The sequence below is a fragment of the Petromyzon marinus genome, chromosome 31 (genome assembly GCF_048934315.1).
Source record: "Petromyzon marinus isolate PM22_M1 ecotype Great Lakes invasive population chromosome 31, UKy_Petmar_22M1.pri1.0, whole genome shotgun sequence".
Lineage (NCBI taxonomy): Eukaryota > Metazoa > Chordata > Hyperoartia > Petromyzontiformes > Petromyzontidae > Petromyzon > Petromyzon marinus.
The window spans coordinates 5,076,079-5,094,808 of NC_133697.1; the positions used below are offsets into that span (position 1 = coordinate 5,076,079).

The 18,730-nt window shown below is 47.7% G+C and overlaps 1 protein-coding gene across 2 annotated transcripts in view; it reads left to right on the forward strand.

Annotated features, from left to right (window-relative positions):
- Window positions 1-15,717, forward strand: part of LOC116947946 (homeobox protein Meis1-like) — a 93,965-nt gene extending 78,248 nt beyond the window's left edge. The window contains exons 10-14 of one of the 2 annotated variants that reach the window (XM_032964291.2): window positions 7,288-7,346; window positions 7,825-7,911; window positions 9,268-9,356; window positions 12,139-12,515; window positions 13,873-15,717. In XM_032964291.2, the coding sequence (XP_032820182.1) occupies window positions 7,288-7,346; window positions 7,825-7,911; window positions 9,268-9,323 (202 nt within the window). In that variant the 3' untranslated portion in view covers window positions 9,324-9,356; window positions 12,139-12,515; window positions 13,873-15,717. The remainder of the gene's footprint in view (window positions 1-7,287; window positions 7,347-7,824; window positions 7,912-9,267; window positions 9,357-12,138; window positions 12,516-13,872) is intronic. The other variant, XM_032964292.2, reaches the window with a different exon arrangement.
- The last annotated feature ends 3,013 nt before the right edge of the window (window positions 15,718-18,730 follow it).

The following is an 18,730-nucleotide window of genomic DNA, read 5'->3' on the forward strand; positions in this document are numbered from 1 at the left end:
CACGTTGAGGTTTATAGACCTGTGCCGTGTTTGCGTCAATACGGAAGGTCAGATGTCTTTGCACCGTCGAGCAAACGAATATCAAATATTTTTTTTATAATTATGATTTAATTATCCAGGAAAGCAACGCTAGTCCTAGGAATATTATTTACGCTGGTATTGCATTCGGGTTTGAAAAAATATTTTCAGCCAATTAATGATGAGTGTTTATGCGTGTGGGAGGAAACCGGAGCGCCCGGAGAAAACTCGCGTGCTTGGGCAGGCAATACTCTATCTGCGTACAGATGGAAACAGACGGCGATTGTTCCACTTGCTGTACTGATGTCTCCTGGCAAGCGACGTTAGGGCACCTCGACGCCCATAGAGAAGGGAGTTTCACGACAGTTGTGCGATCCACAACCCTCGCCTTCACAGGCGCTGGATTTACAGGCGTGCATTGCCGCCACCGCTCGGCTCATTAATAAGATTAATGAGATCGTCGGTGAGTACCGAGTTTCAACAGGTATGTTGAATATTTGGCCAAGGAAACGGTGACACATTCCTGCGATCCGTCGCTTCGGAGGCAAGGGTTGGTGGTGGACCACATGATAGATTTTGAGAGACTCCCAAATGTCTGGCCTGTTAGATGGTTCAGAAGGTTGCAGTGCGATATTTGGAGTTGTCATTCCATCCCACGTTGGGGGCCTTTGAGTGCTATCCTCTGGTGTGCTCTGTGGGTTTTCTCCAACTTCTCGGCTCTCCTCCAACACGTGAAACACTCCTTAAAATGCAAACAAATTACTTGGTAGCGATGCTGCTGCTGCTTTGGCAGCGGTGCATAAGCACAATTAATAAAAAAACTCAACACATCCATCAATAGCACTGTGGCCTTAATGAGAAATATATGTAAGAGGTGAGGATGTGGGCAATCGCCTGCTTCATAGGACATCAAACATTCCAATGCAGGAACTGTCTGTAATAGTCTCGAAACTCTAACATTTTCTTATTTTACCAGGTATGGCCCACTGAGCTCTATTGCTCTTTTTCAGACGCGACCTGGCCACAAATGATAGTTCAACGAAGTGGATTAACATCATTTGGAAATTTATAGCAGCCAAATACTCTTAACGCATGTTGATTCTAAATGTGTAGGTAAAACTGGAGGACCCAGAGAAAAATTCACGTGACCACGGGGAGAACATGCAAACTCCAAATATACAGCAGGCGTCAGGGTCGGGATCGAACCCACGACCTCTTGTATACCGGGCGAGGTAGTTAACATCTCGCCACTGCGGCGTCCAAGCTTGCTAATTATGCACCCGGTTTATCGGGACGTGCTGGATGGCCACTCATGACATGCTGGACTCCATGGGGAAGGGGGTGGTCTTCTGACACCGAACACAGCTCTCTCCACTGCTGGATGAGGTCTTCTCAAGCAGAACACGACTCAGGGGCTACTGAATGGCTCAAGCCAATGTGGCTGTGTTCCTATGTTGGGCCTTATCTCGTCTGTCTTGCCCACACACAATCTCCCTGTATAGAGGGAAATATACAGCAAGCTTGATGCCTTTGGATAACAAATCTGCCACGTAAATATTTTCACGTCTTTTATTTTGGCAACAGCTTTTCAGTGGAGCGGTGGCACCCCATGCGCATGGGAGAAACCTCGCGACACTTGCTCCAAGTTTTAGGCGACCTGCTGGGGCATTCGTCTTTCGGTAGGGGGCTATGGTTGCTGTGTATAATCCCAATTGAGTAATTTATTGACGAGTAACAGCAGTTCGTTATTGTTGTTGTTTTTAGTTGCCGTAGTTGTTGTTGTTTGTGTTGCGCAAGATGCGCTCACATTTATCCGGCGCACGTTGAGGGCGGCTCTCGCGGCCGGATCGCCGGTAGCCCCGGCGCAAAGTGCAACGTAGCCAGGGGCTCCTTGCATCCCCCCTGCCTTGTAGCCCTGCTGCAAGCAGCACGCAGCCTGTATCTGGCCCCACCATTCTCTCGCATGCCAAGGTACTCGGAGCAGCTTAAAATACTTCACGGCCGTGTTGAGTTCCAACCCCACACCATCACCGCCCCCCCCCGCCCTCCTCCTCCAACTCCCTCCCCCTCCGCACCACCTCAGCCCCCGGCAAGATTTGACCCCGGCATGGCCCCCTGCCCCCCTCACTTGGAGTCGTGTGGGGAGGAGTAGGCGTAGGGGGGCGTGGGGGTGTTGCAGTGAGGGCCAGGCGGAGGTCGTTTGGAGACCTTCATTTACAGGAAGACTGCAGGAGGCTCCTCCTCCTCCACGCTGGGAGGGAAGAAGTGTGGTTTACAGCTGTGTTAAGACAGAAAACAGAGATTAGCAGGGGGGCGTGTAAATCTGCGATGCCATCTGAAACCGAGAGCAGGGGGCGGGAGTGGAGATGAGAGCGTAGAGAGAGAGAGAACGCGTGGAGAGAAAGGGGGAGGGGGTAGAGAGCGGGGAGGGAGAGGGAGGCCCACAGTGAAGAGCCAGGGATTGCTGATGTAGAGTTAAGCCCTCATTATTCTAGTCCTTGGCACACGGTAAACATTTTAAATATTAAAACCATCTGTTAATGTTGATCACGGATTGTTTGCCAGGCGTTTTAACGTGTGCGAGAGTCGGGGGGGGGGTGGGGGGGGGGCGGGCGGGCGGGGGGGGGAGGGATTTGAGCAGGGCAGGTGGGGGCTGTGGGGGTATTCTCGGGCCGGGATTTACATGTGAAGTGGAGATGGGCACTCCGCGCGAGCTTCTGACACTTTGGACGGTGCCGTCGGTCGGCGCTCGCGCGCGGTCTAAACCGGGGGGTTTCGGCCGCAGATTTCTGACATTTGGCATCGGTAATTATTTGACGCAATCTTCCGATATTTTTAACGTTTGTGATTTTATTTCTTTTTCGGAAGGGGCTTGTTGAGTAAACATTTTTTCGGAGAAATTGTACATTTTGACGTTTTATATATTGTTTCATGTGATATTCTCACCTTACAGAAAAAAATTTCAGATGACATAAATTGACTCTCAGTTTGTTTTTTTGTTCTATATAAAAAGAACAATATCATCATAACATTTGTTGCTTCGCAAGATAGTGGCAGGTTGCTTGGGGAGATCTTCATCCGGCAGTAGATTGACAATGGCTGATGAATAATAATATACAGCCCTTTATCCATTTATTGCTGAACAATGAAGGCCTCTCCACACAACAGGGGGTTGTTTGACCATACTTCACCATGCTGTTCAGTGCGGATTGGTGAAGTGGACGGGGGGGTAATCTCAGACCGGTTCAAATATCACGCTTCACTGATGTTAGCCATGCCTAGGAATCAAACTCTGGTTAAGAGGTCCATAGATCAGTACACTGACCACTGCCGCTACTCTGCTCCATTTAATTATTTAGCATCACTGAAAATATTAAGGCAATTGTGACCACGAGTGCATTGTTATACTACATCTCTTTATCTAAATCAGCTCGAGCCTACCGTAAATCACGTGACTTCTGTGTGGCCACCCCCACTCTGAATCCCACCCCCCCCTCCCTGCCCGCTGTGAAAACAGACTCTGCCCCTCTGTGCATCAGTTTCGCTGGCCCTTATGTAACCTCTTCTTCCCTGTCCTCATCTCTCCAAACCCCCTTTGGTTGGCCGTCTTCCAGTCCTCTTCCATCCTTTTCCTCTTATATCTCTCATCTCTTCCCTTTCCCATTCCCGTGTCTTTTTGTATACATTATATCCTTGACTCTACTAGCTATCCCCATGGTGTGCCCACACGGGTAAAAAAAAGTTGCTAATCCCATCCCACGGTGCATCATTATAAACACGCATCAGTGGCTATTCATGCAGTTTAGGAAATATAGATTTATCATTAATGTATGCAAAAAAACACACCAAGGGGAACACACCTTATTCTTTTCATTGACTAAAGCACACTGCCCACCACACATGACAGTATTGTAAAATATATATATATACACATTTCAACAACAAATATTTTTTACATACAGCAATTACCGTTTGAGGGTGGCGTGGTGGTATACCGGTTTGTGTGTTGTGCTATAAACTCGGTGACCTGAGTTCAATTCCTGGCCATTTAATCCCTGTGATGTCCCGCTTTCTCTGTTTGGCGTCTGGAGATGCCCGTTGCAGTCATGCGCTATTCAAATCCAAATTGTATCGTATCGTTCTATCGCAGTGGAGCGATGGCACGGTGAATTGCATGCTGTGTTATGTATGAACCTTGGGACCTGAATTCAATTCCTAGCCACGGCTAACGCCACTGGCATGTGATAGCTGCAGCGGTCTTGACCCCAAAACCTCACACACCCAGTGTGGTGAAGTACGGTCAAACAATCCCCATCATCAGGGGCCGGCAACCTGCAGCTCCGTAACTCGCATGCGGCTCTTTAAGGGCTGTTTCGTGACGTTATTTATTAAGGACCCACCGTCTCGTTTTCACATTACATTGGCAGCTCTTGAAATATTAAGTTGTTTACCGAATTCCGAAAAATGGATATTCCTGTTATTTTGGTTACCGACCGCTGCTGTGTTAACGATTGGCACGGTATTGCGAGGCCTTCATCCAGCAGTGGATTGCTATATATTATATTAATTACCTGGCATTGTATCCTCAACTTGCTTTCTCCCAAGGAAAACAGTGGATTCACTTTATTTAAGACCGAAACAGGAGGTTTTCTCCACAGTTCTGGCTGTCGCCTGATGAGGCTGGTCGTAATTATTGGCAAAACATCGTACTTGAATTGTAAATGTTGTGGGTTTACGCTCCAACACGTACCGCTGTGCTGACGTAGTAACTAATTGTCACGTTTTGTTTACTTGACACACCTTACTAATTGGCTGTGTCGAGCGGTGGCGGGCTTACCGGCACACATTTATATTTTACGCGATCTATCCCAAAAACGAAACCAATAAAACCCCTGTATATGGATAATATTGGTCGCTAAAGCCTACTACGTTTTCAACTCACTTAATTTGTCTTCACAAATATTCCCCACTGTGGTAGCTCCATCTCCCGTCTCTGAGCGGTTGGTGCCAGTGAGCACAACGGGCTGCAACAACCGGGACTTCGCACCGACCCCGCAGCAGACAATGGGCAGGGGGAGAGGATGAGAAAAAGCGATTTAGCGGTTTAGGGCCGGTAATTGCGAAGCCGTTCCTGTGATTTGCGGAAAATTAGACAAGGGGTCAGTAGAGAGTCGGGGAGCCGCATTGATAGCTACATTTGCCGCCGCATTTGCATACAGCCGTCAATCACGCAGATTTTCTGTCTCGAGAGCAGCTGTGATGGTCAATTTACGCTTTATTGTTTCCCTCTGCATAATATAAAATAATAACACAGTAGTTGCATGTTTTGGCTGTTTGGCAGCTCGCTTCTCTTTGACCTTGCATCTCTTTTATTTATTCAGCGGATCCGAAAAACTGTCGCGGTTCCCCCTGTAGTGTCATGAGTTACCTCCCCCCCCACCCAACCCAAAAGAAATTGGTGTTTAAGCAGAGCAACTCTTATCCGTGGTGATGTGGGGGACGGACACCACGGCTCCTGTTATCCGTGAAATTTTCCCTAATTTTTTTTGGCCCGCTTTCACGCTAATAAACACACAGGGAGACAGGATAGGGAAACAGGCAGATTATAGGGAGTTTGATTATATGAGTCTTTGCGAAACCTACATCTCCCACAGGTAATGGGAGTTGCGGATAAGGGGGTTGCGGTTAAGAGGAGTTCTATATTTTGGAGGGGCATAGTTGATCCTCTCTTTATGGTCGCAGGCATGCAGGGTCGGGGCGGGGGGGTAGGCGGGGAGGAGGTGGGGGAGGGGGGCTGCTAGCCGCTTGTTAAAACTGGCACCGAAATGGGACCCTTAAAGGCTGCTGCACGACTGGCATGACCTCCAAATGACCCGGCATCTTTATGAGAAGCAAAATAAAATCCAGACTCGCTATTCTTGCCCTGGTAGAGCTGGCCTGGGGAGGTGGGGGAAGGGGTGGGGGGGGGTCCGCCGTGGTGATAAACTCCCAGACGACGACGGGGTAATTGATGAGGCAGCAGACGCGACAATGGGAGGGAGGCTCAAAGGCAGAGACTTGTGAACTGCGCTCCGAGCGCACTGACAGCTCCGGATGAGTCTGCGAGCGTCTCTAACGATGGCCAGGGATTCCCGCGCCGCTCGAGGACTTGCAAGTTTTTTTTCTTCTTTACGAATGTAAGGGGCGATCCGTTTATAGATGCCCCACCGATCGCTAATGACCCCCTCTTCTCCGACTTCCCGACAAGCTGAATGTGGTGAAAGCGGTGGCTCGTTGTGTTACAGAGCGACTGTGTTCAGAAGGTTTAATAAGCGCGTCGAGTTTGGTGGGAGATATGTAAAGGCTTTGGATAAAAGGCTGATCTCTTTATAATTTTACCCTATTATTTTAGCGGGGTATCTATAAATGGAGTACCCTTATACGTAATGTACACCGCAATCTCTGGATTATAGGATTCACTTTTTATTCTCTGTAATTTGAAGCAAAAGTTGGGGGGTGCATCGTATAATCCCGTGTGTGTGTGTGTGTGCGCGAGATCAGATCTGTATAACTCCATTGACATCGAGCACATGCATTGGGATGCGTCTTCCATTCTGGAGCGTCTTATAAACCAGAGAATATGGCAGTGCTGTTGGAAGGAAAAACGATTTGCCCTCCTGCAAATTTTTTCCGCTGGGTGCACCACTGTCTCTCGGCCTCGCGCACACGACGCCATTGTCAGCGAGCGGAGCGGACATTAATAGCGAGTTTATTCCGAACTAACGATCATGCCGTTTGAGAGCGAATTCCTTATTCCACTTGAAGGCAGATACTGGCGATTGTGTGGTGCGTTTTACTTTTGCGGAGCATCTTATAACAAGCCTTAGAATACGGTATATATATGTGTGTATTTAATAACGCAGCAGCTGCTATAAAGCGAAGGGGGGGGAGGGGGGAGAATTCCTAACGGTCCCAGTAGCTCCTCCAACTGGAGACACCTTGTGCCAAGAGGAACGCTCAGCTCAGCGTGATGACCCCCCTCTGATTGGCTTGGCTTGGAAGCGAGGCTGGCGCGCGGGTGATGTCACGCCGTAGCGATTTGACCTCCCAGCTCGTTTATCATGAGCTGTCACTGCCCGGCCCGACAGTGAAACCAGTGTCTTCTGGGAGACTCCGACTCCCAAAAAATGGCAGCGTCCGTTTGCAAAAATAAATAAAAATCTAACGCTTCGTTACCGATCGCCTTTGTTTAATTTTGCGTTTTGTTTTTCTCGCTCTCTCTCTGCGTAGGTTTATCAACGCCAGGCGAAGGATAGTTCAGCCTATGATTGACCAGTCGAATCGAACAGGTATGTGCTGTTTTTCACTTGAAACGTTATTCACGATTTTGCACGCTTAATTGTTCTTTGCTTTCTTTGCTTGCTTTGTGAACCGCTGTGAACCGCTGTTTAATAAATGTTTCGTCGCTTGCTGGTTTGAAGCTGCTAACGTATTGTCGACGGTTGTACGAAACAATTGCGAGGCTGCTTTGGCAGTGGTGTATGAGCACAAATCACAAAGCCTCGATGAATTCGTCAATAGCACTGTGGCCCTTAAAGGGGGAACTAAACCACGTGTAACTGGTGACATTTTGGGCAATGGCCCCGCTGCTATGACGAATGGCCACTACGTGAACCATCACCTATTATTTATCGTCTGTTGGAGAATTTAAACAAAGTGAACTGCAGTACATTGAATTTTAATTAGCCCATTTTATATTAAAAATTGGCATTTTAAATATGTATATATACTATGTATAATTATGTACATTTTATTTAACTTTCTCAGCTCAAGGCTCGGGGTACAGCCCCGACGGGCAGCACTTGGGAGGGTTTGTAATGGACGGGCAGCAGCACATGGGCCTCCATCCGCCTGGTACGTACGTGCGTGTGTGCGTGCGTGTGTGCGTGCGTGCGTGTGTGCGTGCGTGTGTGCGTGCGTGCGTGAGTGCGTGCGTGTGTGCGTGCGTGTGTGCGTGCATATGTGTGTGCGTGCATACGTGTGTACGTGCGTGCGTGTGTGCGTGTGTACTTGCGTGCGTACGTGCGTGCGTGTGTGCGTGCGTACGTGTGTGTGCGTACGTGTATGCGTGCGTACGTGTGTGCGTGCGTACGTGTGTGTGTGCGTACGTGTGTGCGTGCGTACGTGTGTGCGTGCGTACGTGTGTGCGTGCGTGTTTTTGTGTGGGATCTGGCAGTGCAATGGTTAGCGCACTGCACTACGAACCCAGCGACCCGAGTTCGATTCTCGCTCACGGCCACCATCGATGACGATTATCTGAACCGGTCCTGTGCCTCCCCTAGGTCGACTCAGCCTCAAATCAGTACCTTGTGCGACATGCAAAAACTTCGCCACGAGGGAGACAAAGGCGGCCGAGCGTGGTGCTAGCCACCCACCCCTCGTGTGCTGTGCGGGCCTTCATAGGTGCTCGCTAGCAGCACTTGCCCCAACATTATTTTAAGGCTAAACGGGGGATCTTTGTCTCTGTAAGAGCAGTCGTGTAGCCATCAAGTGTGCAGCCAATGCGACTGCACTGGGGTCCAGGGGCCAGCCAGAGCGGTACTGGGAGCGGGCAACAAAGAGGAAGGCGCAGATGAATGCACAGCATCCACGCAACGTATCGACCTTCTAATAATATATCTGCATTGGTTTCGACTGCTCTGAGTCTCATCAGCAGAGTATGGCCTGTTAAAATATCATTCCAGAAGCACCATAGGCTGATGAACTACACCTAGTTTTTATAGTTCGTTACCCACAATTCATCATAACAGCTTACCATTCTTTATTATGCATTCGATTAGCACGGTTGGCTACGTACGACACGGAAGGAGTTCAACACAACGTTATGTCAAACGAGTCTTGAGTTTGAAAGCATGGCTCTAGCATGTTACAGGAATCAGCGTTATTGTGCTCGCAAATACAGTCGTAAGATGAGAAGCGAAAGGCATGCTATGAATTGTGACAACATCACACGGGGATATACATGTGTATATATGCAAAATAATGTAACTTTAGCGACACTTCTCCGGTTCAATCCCAAGTTGTGACAGCTCTCGATTTACGTACATTCATTATATACATTCATTATAGTCATAATATACATTCATTATATCCATTCTTTATATCCATTATGTACATTCGTTAGTCGTTTCTTCCCCCCTCTTAGCAGCGTTGCCCAATAGCACGCGTTCCGTGTCGTGTGGTTAACCCGTAATGTCTGTGTTGCTGCAGCAGGGCCCATGGCTGGCATGGGCATGGGCATGGAGGGCCAGTGGCATTACATGTGACTTCAGCAGTCGGGTCGTGCAAGGTCAATGGAGGTAAGAGTTGTTTCAAGCAATTGCCCCTAATACCTCCGTACACCGCGTTCGGTAATCGTTTGGCAATTGCTTCCAAGCCTACGTGGGGCGTGGTTCTTGAGTCTGGGCAGGAGGCTCGACTGGCAGTTGGTGAGAAGCACCAAAAAAAAAAAACTGTTAAACTATCTTTTTATTTTTTTTATCAGGTAAGGCCCACTGAGCAATACCCCCTTCTTTTTTCAGAAAGCGACCTGGCCACAAACGATAGCACAACGAAGTGGCGGCTTATCATGAGTGAATTCATAGCAGCCAATTGCTCTAAACGCGCATTTCTAAATGTGGAGGGGGAAACCGGAGGACCCGGAAAAAAAATTCCACGTGACCACGAGGAGAGGCAACATGCAAACTCCAAATATACAGCAGGCTCAGGGTTGGGATCGAATCCACGACCTCCTGCCATACCAGGAGAGGGACTGAACATCTTCTCACCATCCCTTCTGTGAGACACTGTTTTTCAGCTGGGCCCACTCCTGAGTAATCATCACCCACCACTGCTTTGGCCACATCTGAGTTAGTGGTGGCACAGAAACGAATGTTAACGGCGTATTCTGTTGGCAAATCCCTCATGCCCGAATACAAAGCGAACTCCAGTGTGGATGTATACATTCCACGATCGTTGAAAACCGCGTATGCAGGATGGTAACAACCGCAGCTCGTTGAGGTCCACAAGTCCCATTTTTGCACAGAGTTTCCACGAGGTTCCACAACCAATCCCGAGTTCACAAACGCACCACGCGATGACATACGTCGCTACAAATCGCCGAGCAGACGGGAGCTTGAAAAGTCGAGTCCGTCTTCACCGTGAGACGTCCGCTTACAGGCGGTTTAGTTGCTTGCAACCGAGTTGCGCACAACCGGTCGCAACCGGGTTGCAACCGAGTTGCGCGCAATCGATCGCTCAGCAGTTGGACGCTGGCTTTAGAGACACGGTTCAAACTGTGGTCGCGATGCTACGCTGTTCAAACGCGGTGCATTGTTTCCCGACGAGAATCGCGGTGGACCACATTGAGAGCCATTGTGAACCCTGGTTAAATTCACCAGAGGCGTTGAAGACGTCCATTCAGATTCCTCCTACGGGACCGTGCTTTGGCTCTCAGATCTGCACATGGACTCATGAGCCGCTATACAAAAGCCGTACGCAAGGAGGAGGAGGCCGTGCATTGTGATGCGCCGACGTCTTTTGAGTTGGGGATGCCGGGGCCGGTGCTCCTGGCCACTCACTTCCTATTAATATTCTGTAACACTCTCGCTAAGAGTGGGCCATTGTCTGCCGTGGCACGGCCCAATTAACCAACTGCTGAGTGTCATACGTCGCCTAAGGACAAAACCGGTCCTCCACCAAACACGCGCTGTATGCAGGTCACTGAAGCTATAGCTGCATAAATGTTCACAAACAATTCGAACCAGTGTCCTTTGAGAACACGAGAAGTGTCTACTGAGGTACAAAAGCCCCTTTTTGTACGGGGGGGGGGGGGGGGGGTGGTGGGGGATGCGGAGAAGTTCCACGGTTTCGGGCGTACATTTGAAGATGTGGGTCATCGTTAGTGTAATCATGCCAAGTGGCACATGGGGAGGGGGGGGTTGTTTAACTGTACTTCATCATGTTGGTCAGTGCGGGTTGGTGAAAGGGAGCGCCTAGGACCGGTTCAGATATCGCTTGTCATCGATGTTATAGCCGTGGGCGGGAATCAAACTCAGAACCGCCAGGTTCGTAACGCGGTGTGCTAACCACTGTGCAACTGCTCCACGCCACTGCCATATATATTTTTTACTTTTTTTAATTTGTTGAAGTAAATTTTCAAATTGGAGTTTTGGTTGTGCCACATGGAGTAGGAGCATGCACTGAACTCAACAGAGGTCTGTACATCTAGGCCAGGAATGGAGAACCTACAGGCCATTGGCCAGATGCAACCCGCTACTTCTACTGAAGCGTCCATACCACACAAAGCATACCGCTCGAAATGACCTGCAAACGATATTTATCCATCCCTGAAAGGGAAATATTTCAGACCTGGCAACAACACTGTGTTCATAATTTTAACACGCTCCGTCAATACTGTCACCGCAAGGCCCTCTTCTTTATACACTACTCAGTGTATGCTCAGTGTTGTTCTTGTTATTGAATAACGCCGAGGTGTGTGTGTGTGGCCCACCAAAGGGAAAGGTTCCCCACCCCTGATCTAAGCTTACATCCAGATGTACTTTCATATACTTGGATTTAACAATGCCTTTAAGTAGTGTTTTCTTTGGAACTCCAATGCAGCGTTTAATGTCATGTCGGAAATGTTAGCATGGAATAAAAATGCGTTTTAATCTTTTTTCAAATTTTATTTTCGTAGTCTTAACTTTATTCGGGTATGGCTGCACGTGTGCCTATTGGGGCCGCCCACGTTTTCCAAGTCTTCGAGCTGGCGGTCTAAACGACAATACGGCCACACATTGTAGTCCTGTTGAGCCGGTGGTCTGGACAAGGCTGAGAGAGAATTGAAACGTACAGCGCCGCGATAACATGACACGCTTGCAAAGCATGACGGGAGTGGTGCTATCCTGCTGTGTTTGTGGCAATGCACCTTTGCGTGCTCCTAAATTGTAGGTTCTGTGACTTGACCGCTAGTTGTCAGCTGAGACCAATTCACGCACGCAGCCGTACCCAGGCTAAAGTTAGTAGGAGTTACAATCAAGGTTGTGGAAAATGTCAAATCACATTTTTTTTTCTCTCTCTCTCTCTGGTGTGATTTTGCAGGTTACTTCAGAATCTGGGATTTTCCACCGAACATCGATTACCAACAATTTCCTTACGTGTATTCAAAATATGTTATAGCTATACCTAAGTCAGCAAACCCCTTAAAAAAAGAAAAAAACTGTAAAAAAAAGAGAGAATTTTTTTTTTGCTGTAAATATTATTTAAAATTGATCAATGTTACTGTATAGGCACTGCAAATGCATTGAGCGAACCGGGTTTGCTATGCGAATTTTCAACCACGGCAAGACCTCGAGGAAACAGCGGCGACACGTAACAGCGAGGCACGCTCACCTACGGAGCGACTCGGCACTTTGACAGCCCCACACCTCCGTGTCACTTTCACACAGCTCTCGGGAGAGTCTGCGGAGAAATTCCAGGTAACGCTAATGCCTATGACGATGATGGTGGTGGCGGTGGTGCGGTGATGGTTCTTCTTCATGCGGCTGATGTTAATGTAGAACAACAACTAAAATTTGACATCGAGGTGTTGAGCCACATTATTGGATCGGGAGTAGCGGAGTGCATCGCTCTGATGATGCTTTCTTCGTATTTGTGAATTGGGTATTGAGTCATTATAAGTTCACGGTTCTCTTCTGGGTGGTGACCACAGACTCTGCACACTGTGGAATAGTTTTTAATTTTCCATTTGTGCATCATCATTATCATGATGTATTTGCATCTGCTGCCAAGGTATTGTGGGGATGCGGTTTATGGTTGTGGTTCATAAGCTTCGCTGAAGATTGAATCCAGGGATCTTGGTGATGATGGCGGTGGTGGTGATGATGATGATGAAAATGGTGGCGATGGTGGTGCGACTTTCAAAAATGTAATTGTTTTATTGTGCTATAAAATCCAACAGTCCAAACATCGTCATCCTTTATTATTATTTGATATCGTGCTTAACACCAGTATAAAACAGGTCTCAACTTAGTTAAGAAAAACAGAACAATGCACTTTTGTCAATCCACTGCTGGTTATTGGAGTTAATGATCTTACTTCACCACGCTGGTCAGTGCGGGTTGGTGAAGCCCATTGGGCTCAGATATCACTTGCCAATGATGCTAGCTGTAGCTGGGAACCAGGAATACCCATTTACCTGAAGTAATCGTGGTTTAAATGACTCAAGTTTTTTCCCCCAATTGTTTGCCTTTGCAATGTTGGACTATGCATACATACATACATAGAATCAATCATACATACAATAAATCAATCCAAGATTTGTAATGTACCATATTCAGCAAAAATCTGAGACCCTATGTCAATGAGCTCCCACGTGGTATTAAATGACAGTGTTCATTCATTTATGCATAAAAATAATAATGTCAAACTATGTTAAGTCAGCTTGTGCGGCTACATGCTTAAAGTTTAACAGTGGCACAGAGAATCAGCTCTTTCCAATTGTTTGATCTTTGCAATATCCGCACAAGCCGTTGCTTGTGTGGATATTGCTGTCCGATGTGTTTTTGGGGTTGTACGTGCGTACGTATGTTGAACTTCTTTCGCACCGTACGTAGCCAACCGTGCCAATCGGAGGCACCGCGCGTTTTTCGGCATGACGTCCGACGTTCCGTTCCACGTTTCGGTGGCCACTTCAGGAACGTGAATTCCCTCTCCCAGCAGGCGGAGCGAAACGTCGGGGCACATCTTTCCGACGCAAGCGCATTTCCGCGAACGAACCGTTGCCACGTCCTCGGTCAGCGTGAATAACTGGGTTTTTACTTTTTTTATTTTCAGGTTCTGAAGTGACCTTCTGAAGAAACCATGCCGTCATAGATCTCGACGACCCACTGCCCCACAAAAGGACCTTGCCCAAGTAAAACACGACGAACCCTCAAGGGATTAATATGCGACACTCTATTTAAAAGGGACCAGCAACAACAGGATGGCCAATTTGCCGTTTGTATTATTTATAAATGAAGAGACAGTGAAAACACTATAAATATATGCTTACTGGCATGCAAGAGACAGTTTTTAGTTTTTTTTTTCCTTTTCGTGTGTCCTTAAACAAAAAAAATGAAACTACCGTTTGCAATGCGTGGCATGCCTATGAGAAATGTTCCACCGACTGTGACAACACCTGCTTCTACTGTTTCGAGTCGATTCTCCTTTTTGCTCCGGTTTTCGGAAGACCACGCCACACACAACTGTTCTCGCAACAGGGTACTCAAGCAACAACAAACGGAGAAGAAGGAGACGTTGAAGGAGACTTAAAACAAAGGGAAAGCCAGATCGTGGAGAGAATCGCCGTTGTGATATTCCTCTTCTGCCGACGACGATCCTTGTTCCCAGGGTCGTTGTGTGGAGGGCCGGATTTTCTCAGCTGTGACGTCAATCAAGCAATATGTGTGGCCCCCTGCCCGTTAAGTTCTTCCTAAAAAAAAAACTCCGGCTCATTGAGAAGAAGCTTTTTGTTTTATCTCCGCAAATGGCCCCAGGAATGGGAAATATTTCACCTTGGCTGTTTTATTTTTGCCAGCAAGTGCAAACCACCGTAATGTCCGAGACTGAGCTTGATGTTTTGTACTTTTGTTTGTTTGTTGTTGTTGTTTATTATTTCCGTGCGTCCGTTGTCTGCACACATTTTACGAAGTTCCAGAGGCTGTAGCTTGATTTAAGGAAGAAGTTGGAACATTCCGGGATTGCAACTAGTGCAGAGTGTGGGTCTCAATAACATTGCATGCCTGTTGTCGTTTGTGAACAAATAAAGTAAAAGAATTAATAATAAAAAATTAACAAACACATTAAAAAACAATGTTATGCACTAGCAGCCTTGGCTTGCTTCTGTAGTTTCCGAAATAACCCGAGGATATCTTCTAAAGAATACCCTCCACGGACGGTACTGTTGTATTTAATACTGACGAGGGAGACTTTTTTTTTCTGCGAATGTGTTCACCTCCATGGCTTTGCTGTGTTCGATTGCTGTTACGTGTGCACCTTTTAGTCAAGGTACTTTTTGCAAGGTCGCGCGTACCCTTTACGAAGGTACTCGGGATTCCATTCTGCTCTCGATCGCTCTGGAAAGTGCTCGGTTTATCCTCCCCCCCCCCTCTCTGTGCACTAGGCCGGGCCGAATCCTTCCCCGTATTCCTCGTGGAAGAGTCCGCTCCAAAGGGACGGTGTAATTGGCAGTCGGAAAGAGGCGGTTTGTTACGGTGTGGTAGTAGGCAGCGCATAAAAAAAATTAAACGGTTTGAAATCTGTTGAGGAATTGCTACGAAAATAAGTCAACAAATCTCTGCCCCCCCCACCTTCCTTGTGTTTTTCAGAGACTTAATTGACGTGCAGTGACTGCTATATGTATGCACTGTCATAGGCTAATTCATGAGTGTCGCGCGCACACACACGCAACATGTTTTCTTTCATGCGCCGTTCTTTCCATTTTAGGAATTTTTCAAGACGTGAGTGATGCCCTCCCCTCCCCCCCCCCCTTTTTTTGTTGTTGTTTGGATCCCGAAAGAGAAATCCCTGACATTCCACTGCAAGTTTAAAATGTTTATCAGAAGCTCACGTGTAAGCAAGTGTGAGGGACATTTTTATACTTAATGTTGTACAGTCAATAAAAAGTCTTTGATCTTTTAAGAGTGGCGTATACCAGTTATTTTAAATACTCCCGGACTGCGCTTGAAAGGCAACCTCGTTAAACATGGACATGTGTGACCTGTATTTATGATGACAGCTGCCGGTGTCAGCAGGTAACAGCGTTCTGTAAATAAATCGAGGGGCGATTACAAAGAAGGTTCACCGCATCGCACACTTTCGGATGCGCTTCTGCGGCCGTCTGGAAGCCACTGCAGCTCATGCTTTTTTAAGTTATCTAGATTGAACGCTCATTTCTTTAGAACTGTTCTTTTTGTGTTTAATTGTCCTTCGCCCGATTAGCACGGTTGGCTACGTACGGTGCGAAAGAAGTTCAACCTACATACATAATGAAAAACACAGCCCTGCGATGTGTTTTTTTGGGTTGGAGCAAATGTTGTTCAGCACGATGTCCATCCGACGTTTTACTCCACGCGCTGGCACCATTCAGCAACTGTGTTTGGCACGTGGTGCAAAACCTCAGATCTAATCATCATTTACTGATATCGCACCTCCCATGCAGTAAAATCTATGAGTGCCATCATGCCGGACAACACGCATGACGCGCAACCCGAAAACATGAGCCCAGAGTAAATATTTAGCCTGTCGATACTATCAGAGGTGGCATCACGCTCGCGGTTCCGATTTCTTGAAGCGACCAATGATGGTGAATTATGTAAACACGAGTGGGGGGTTATAAAATCATTCACTTTTATTCGCTGTGTAAATCGGTCCGGCTGAAGTGTGTGTTTTTACTACCGTAGGTGGCACCGATTTCTGCCCTGGCCCGTGGACTAAATTAGCGTTAGAGGCGCCTTTTTTCGCCCGCGCGTGCAGTTGTGTCGGTAAAAAAAAGTGGTGTTCTTTTTCCACCGTGGACTGTAGCCCGTGCACATCCGACGCTGAGCTATCGTGGCAGTGGCATTTTCCGAGCGCGGTAATATCCAGAAGTGTAAATAACACTGTGGTGGAAGACGGAGACCTCTGCATATTTTCCCACAACTTGTGTAAACACCCCTGTGTTTGCCATTAAGCCCGGTCGCTTGTTCAACAGACTTTTTTTTGTTATCGGCATATGAAATTAGTGGATTGTTTTTGTTTCCAAAGAATAAAAAAAATGTTATTTGGTTCCAAATAGAGAGAGAGAGATAAAAAATTTTATTACATTTTTGCATTCACTCATATAAATATCAGCTCTCTCAAAGATGGCAGCGATCACGCGCGTGTCTCCCCGTGATCGCGTGGATTATTCTCCGGGTTCTACGGATTTTCCCTCCACATTTAGAAACACGCGTTTAAAGTATTTAGCTGCTATAATTTTTCACGTGACAAGCCACTTCGTTGTGGCCAGGCCAGGCGCCTTCTGAAAAATTAGCCTAATAGCTCAGTGGGCCTTATCTGTTAAAATAAAAATATAATTTAGTTTAAAAGATTAGTTTATATAAAAAAACATGAAAAGTTCAGCAGAAGATTCCGTAACGTACTTGCTTGCATGCACTCATTTAAAACAAAGACAAATACCCTGCATTTTACCCCGATAGACTGTTGGGGAAAGTACTGTGAGCGAAGCATATAACGGGCGCAGTTGCGTACAACATCAGAATTTTGGGAAATCAAAGTGGCCGAACGTGGTGCTCGCCGCATCCCCTCCTGCCCGCACGCACGTGCCACCGCCTGTCATCCCACGGGTTTATACTGAACTGGCATCGCTCCCCCCCCAGTTTGTTAAGGTTCAGTTGCATTTATTAGGTACTAGCTGCACTACCCGGCTTCGCCCGGGACTTGGATTCGCCACACCCGGCCGCCTTTGTCTCCCCAGTGGCGATGTTCACACCACAACAGTTGCTCGTTTGAGGCTGAGTCGACCTATGGGGAGGCCCAGGACCGGTTCAAATAATCGTCACCGGTGGTGGCCGTGAGCGGGAATTGAACTCGGGTCGCCGGGTTCGTAGCGCGGCGCGCTAACCGCTACACTACCGCTCCCCACACACACAGACACCCACACACACAGACAGCGTGCTAACCACTACACTACAATGCGTTACGCTTCCACGTGCGCGGGTCACACGACAGATTTGACGTCACAGCTCACTTGCCGTGCAAAAAATAAATGCATTATTGAGCTCCCCCCCCCCCCAATTTTTTTTTTTTTATAATTTTTGCATGGTGTACAGTCTGGAAAGTACCCACATGGCAAATTTCAAATTTGTTGCATGTCGGGAAGTACGCTAAGCATTTTGAACAGACACACACATTCACAACTTTTCCTTTTACATATACATGTAGAAGATAACCCTGTGAGCCATGCTGCTCTTGACTCGGGTGCAACCGCAACAAAACAAAAACACGAACAAAGAAAACACCTTAAAGTGACTACGGAGCAGCAGAAAAATCCAGGGGAAAGAGAGAAAAAAAACCCCCAGCAAAATCTTCCAACAGCGCACCGTCGTGTTTGTGGCCAAATCTTTGATCTGTCATGTCTCCACGCGAGTGTTAAGTGCTCGTTCATACGGGGCTGCCTTGGCCCACGCTTGTGTAATAAACAACAGCAAGCAGTGGGAAAAAAAACAACAACAAACACAAAGGTGGCCCTGGGCACGGTGTGGCCATCAGTGGCGAATATCTGAAACGGTACCCACCGTGCCTCCCTTAGGTCGACTCAGCATGAAACAAGTGTCCGCTGCGGCGGGGATGTAACACGGCACCGTCGGGAGGATGAACAAAGCGGCCAGGCGTGACCCTTCGGGCACACCGTCAGCCTCAATCACCGCGCCGGCCTTAATAGGTGCTCGCTAACAGCACTGTGCCCCAGCAGCCTGTGTGTGAGGCTAATGGGGGTCAGCAGGGTGGTGGGTGGATTGAGGAGGAGGGGTGAGGGAGGGGGGGGAGAGGGATGTGGCGTGACGATCTTCGTCTTTGTTGTGCACGTGCGCGCGCGCGCGCGTCTAATGTATACGTGCGATGAGGCCCAGACTCCATAAAAATGCATGAGGCGAGGTTTAACGAGTGTGGCGTT